Source organism: Oncorhynchus mykiss, chromosome 17, assembly GCF_013265735.2.
Source record: "Oncorhynchus mykiss isolate Arlee chromosome 17, USDA_OmykA_1.1, whole genome shotgun sequence".
Lineage (NCBI taxonomy): Eukaryota > Metazoa > Chordata > Actinopteri > Salmoniformes > Salmonidae > Oncorhynchus > Oncorhynchus mykiss.
The window spans coordinates 84,013,361-84,018,155 of NC_048581.1; the positions used below are offsets into that span (position 1 = coordinate 84,013,361).

The following is a 4,795-nucleotide window of genomic DNA, read 5'->3' on the forward strand; positions in this document are numbered from 1 at the left end:
TCACATGGCATTAACTAAAGGAGTTGAAAAGACAGCACAAACAGACCTGGGACCAGGATGAAGGTCACTATGAAGGTCACTTGTCTAGACTAGACTAGAGTCAGATGAATAGGACAGAATGAACTGAGTGTGTTTGATAAGCATAGCAGAGGTAGAAGGAGGTGGAGGGCATTAGAGGGAGGTGGAGGGACTTGGAGGGAGGTGGAGGGAGGTGGAGGGAGGTAGAAGGAGGTGGAGGGAGGTAGAGGGAGGTGGAGGGAGGTAGAGGGAGGTAGAAGGAGGTGGAGGGCATTAGAGGGAGGTGGAGGGCATTAGAGAGAGGTGGAGGGAGGTAGAGGAAGGTGGGGGGAGGTAGAGGGAGTTAGAAGGAGGTGGAGGGCATTAGAGGGAGGTGGAGGGAGGTAGAGGGAGGTAGAAGGAGGTGGAGGGCATTAGAGGGAGGTGGAGGGAGGTAGAAGGAGGTGGAGGGAGGTAGAGGGCATTAGAGGGAGGTGGAGGGCATTAGAGGGAGGTGGAGGGAGGTAGAGGGAGGTAGAAGCAGGTGGAGGGCATTAGAGGGAGGTGGAGGGCATTAGAGGGAGGTAGAGGGAGGTGGAGGGCATTAGAGGGAGGTACAAGGAGATGGAGGGCATTAGAGGGAGGTGGAGGGAGGTAGAGGGAGGTGGAGGGCATTAGAGGGAGGTAGAAGGAGATGGAGGGCATTAGAGGGAGGTGGAGGGAGGTGGATCAAGGTAGAGGGAGGTGGAGGGAGGTAGAGGGAGGTGGAGGGCGGTAGAAGGAGGTGGAGGGCATTAGAGGGAGGTGGAGGGAGGGAGAGGGAGGTAGAAGGAGGTGGAGGGCATTAGAGCGAGGTAGAGGGAGGTGGAGGGCATTAGAGGGAGGTGGAGGGCATTAGAGGGAGGTGGAGGGAGGTGGGGGGCATTAGAGGGAGGTGGAGGGAGGTAAAGGGAGGTGGAGGGCATTAGAGGGAGGGAGAGGGAGGTAGAGGGAGGTGGAGGGCATTAGACGGAGGTGGAGGGAGGTAGAGGGAGGTGGAGGGCATTAGAGGGAGGTAGAGGGAGGTGGAGGGAGGTGGAGGGCATTAGAGGGAGGTGGAAGGCATTAGAGGGAGGTAGAGGGAGGTGGAGGGCATTAGAGGGAGGTGGAGGGCATTAGAGGGAGGTCGAGGGAGGTGGAGGGCATTAGACGGAGGTGGAGGGAGGTAGAGGGAGGTGGAGGGCATTAGAGGGAGGTAGAGGGAGGTGGAGGGCATTAGACGGAGGTGGAGGGCATTAGAGGGAGGTGGAGGGAGGTAGAGGGAGGTGGAGGGCATTAGAGGGAGGTGGAGGGCATTAGAGGGAGGTGGAGGGAGGTAGAGGGAGGTGAAGGGCATTAGAGGGTGGTGGAGGGAGGTAGAGGGAGGTGGAGGGCATTAGAGGGTGGTGGAGGGAGGTAGAGGGAGGTGAAGGGCATTAGAGGGTGGTGGAGGAAGGTAGAGGGAGGTGGAGGGCATTAGAGGGTGGTGGAGGGAGGTAGAGGGAGGTGGAGGGCGATGAAAGGAGTTGGAGGGAGGAGGAGTGAGTTAGAGGGAGTTGATGGAGGGAGGAAGGCAGAGGTAGGTAGAGGGAGGTGGAGGGAGGTAGAGGGTGGTGGAGGGAGGTAGAGGGCATTAGAGGGGGGTGGAGGGAGGTGGAGGGCATTAGAGGGTGGTGGAGGGAGGTAGAGGGAGGTGGAGGGCGATGAAAGGAGTTGGAGGGAGGAGGAGTGAGTTAGAGGGAGTTGATGGAGGGAGGAAGGCGGAGGCAGGCAGAGGGAGGTGGAAGGCAGTGGAGGAGTTTACATTTGATGTAGAAATCAGCAGTCCTGTGGCACGCACCAGAACGGTAACAGAACAGGTTATCCCCCTCAGGGCTGACAGCATAGACAGACATTATTGAGCAGAGTTGCTGATTGTCGGCTGAAATGACAGGTTTTTCAAATCAAGTGGCAACTCACTCCACCCAGGACACACTGCTGTGCAAATGAAACACACTTAGAATACAATACAATGGCATAGAATAAGTTAGTTTTTTTACCAGAGATAACATTGGTTAACTTGTAAGAATGCATTACAGAAATGTATAATGCTCTAAAGTTTTCCAAAAGACCAACCTCTGAATCTGAAGTCTAAATCTCCTTCCTCTTCTCCCTCCTATCCCAGGTGACGGCGAGCCACACGGACCCAAGCCGTTACTATGGGAAGGAACTGAAACTAGCCAAGTCCCTGGCCCTGGTCCTCTTCCTGTTTGCCATCAGCTGGCTTCCTCTACACATCCTCAACTGTATCACGCTGTTCTGTCCGGACTGTAAAAAGCCCATATTCCTTATCTACATCGCCATCCTGCTCACGCACGGCAACTCTGCCGTCAACCCAATCGTCTACGCATTCCGCATCAAGAAATTCCGGAATGCGTTCCGTAAGATCTGGGAGCAGTATGTGCTGTGTAGGGACCCGGTGGGCAAGCTGCCCCAGAGAGGAAGTCAGAGGGGCCAGAGTGGAGTGGAGAGGAGGCTGAGGGCGAATGATGACGACGATGACGTCTGATCTGGTGATGAAGATGTCGGGATGTGAAGACACTGGATTATTAGTTCAGACGGATGTACATGAGAACGGTTTCTATGTTGATTTGCCTGCTGGTTAGAGAAAGATGTGGAGGTGGTGGGAGGGACCCTAACCTCAGTTTGACCCCACACAGTGAGGGCGTTCTTGAAAGGAATGTTACAGACTGAGTGTTGAAATGTTACCTCACACAAGGTGGACTGGATTGGCTGAACTATCCACTAGGTTACCTAGGTGACTAAGTTCTGACACCATTGGTTATCTGATCTCTCTTCATTCTAGAATGCAGCAGAATGTCGTCACTCCTATATGACATTATCTGACCTGACGTAAGACAATGCAACTGAACAGAACAATGGCGTCATCAGGTCACCATGGTGATTAGGATTCCGAATTAAAAGGAATGTCAGAACTACTAACAATGACTAACCATCTCCTATTGGCTTAGGGAACAATCATGTCCTATGGGCCAAAGGGCTTCCAGAAGGTACCGATAGGAACTTTTTTAACTCAATCACTAAGTGTTCGTTAGTAGCACATAATAAACACTGCGCTACTTTTAAACATGACCCACATAGTCTCTGGTCAAAAGTAGTGCACTATTAGGGTGCCACTTAAGATGCACCCTATGACTACAGTATCAGTGTCAGATGGTTGGAGGGCAGGGCTTCTCCATCTATACGGACAACCTCACATGATCGCAAAGCTAAATCTCTCTCTCATTCTGTATAAGGAAGAGAAAAAGCTCATTCCTCCGATACTGAAATAAAATATTCCATAACCTTACGCACCACAGGGCACTGTGGGTCAGAAGCAGAGCCATATAGGCCTACTTTACATACATGTACAACTCTGGACAGAAGGACAAAGAGAGGGTTGTTTTGAAATTAAGAGTTCATTTCCAAAAATGCGATATCCACCAATTTTTCACAGTTGTGTTGTGTTTTCATCTGAAATGATTGCTTATGGATACCTTCATGTGTGTCTGTGTGTGTGTGTAACATCAGAATTTTAATTCATAGATTTTAGATGTGAATTAAATGGTGTGTTTTTTTTTCAAAACACTATATGTCCATTGTTTAGCTGTAATGGAATGTTTGTATCCTGTATATTTGACTGTGACATGTGGTTGTCTCGCCTAATTAGCTTAATATGAATGCACTAACTGTAAATCACTCTGGAGCATCTGCAAAATAATTAAAATATCTCATGTAAATGTTTTACATACAGATCTCATATTACTGTATGAATTATAAAAATGATGTATAATTTGTATAGTTCTTTATTAAAAATGTAGTTATTAGTTACATTAGACTGTGTAAAACCTATCAGTACCACTTATTTCTCTGAGAGTGAGGCGGATATATATATCCATTTCGCAAAAAAAGTGTGTATTTTTGTCTCAACCCCATGCCGTGATTAGTGAGAAAAAAACTCTCTCCCTTTCATAAGTAATTTAAACAATAAAAGACCAACATTTCTGAAAACAGATATATACTAAAACAATTGGAGTTTTGGTGTTTTGGAAATAAACTCTTCTCTTTCTAATCTAGCCTGCACTCACTTTTCTATTTCGCTTCAGATATTGTAATATGTGACGTTTAATATTTCTTTATTTTTATTTCACCATTATTTTTATTTATTTATTTTTACCCATTTTTCGCCCCAATTTCGTGGTCTCCAATTGTTTTAGTAGCTACTACTATCTTGTCTCATCGCTACAACTCACGTACGGGCTCGGGAGAGACGAAGGTTGAAAGTCACGCGTCCTCCGATACACAACCCAACCAAGCCGCACTGCTTCTTAACACAGCGCGCATCCAACCCGGAGTCTGGAAGGAGAGCTTACAGTCTAACCAGACACCTAGGTATTTGTAGTTGTCCACATATTCTAAGTCAGAGCCATCCAGAGTAGTGATGGACAGGCGGGCAGGTGCAGGCAGCGATCGGTTGAAGAGCATGCATTTAGTTTTACTTGTATTTAAGAGCAATTGGAGGCCACGGAAAGAGAGTTGTATGGCATTGAAGCTCGCCTGGAGGGTTGTTAACACAGTGTCCAAAGAAGGGCCAAAAGTATACAGAATGGTGTCGTCTGCGTAGAGGTGGATCAGAGACTCACCAGCAGCAAGAGCGACATCATTGATGTATACAGAGAAGAGAGTCAGTCCAACAATTGAACCCTGTGGCACCCCCATAGAGACTGCCAGAGGTCCGGAC

General features: G+C 48.6%; 1 protein-coding gene across 1 annotated transcript in view; it reads left to right on the forward strand.

Moving 5' to 3' along the window:
• Positions 1–3,801, forward strand: part of LOC110494753 (adenosine receptor A1) — a 12,906-nt gene extending 9,105 nt beyond the window's left edge. Inside the window, exon 3 of the mRNA XM_021570083.2 lies at positions 2,180–3,801. Within this exon, the coding sequence (XP_021425758.1) occupies positions 2,180–2,563 (384 nt within the window). The 3' untranslated portion in view covers positions 2,564–3,801. The remainder of the gene's footprint in view (positions 1–2,179) is intronic.
• Positions 3,802–4,795: the final 994 nt, after the last annotated feature.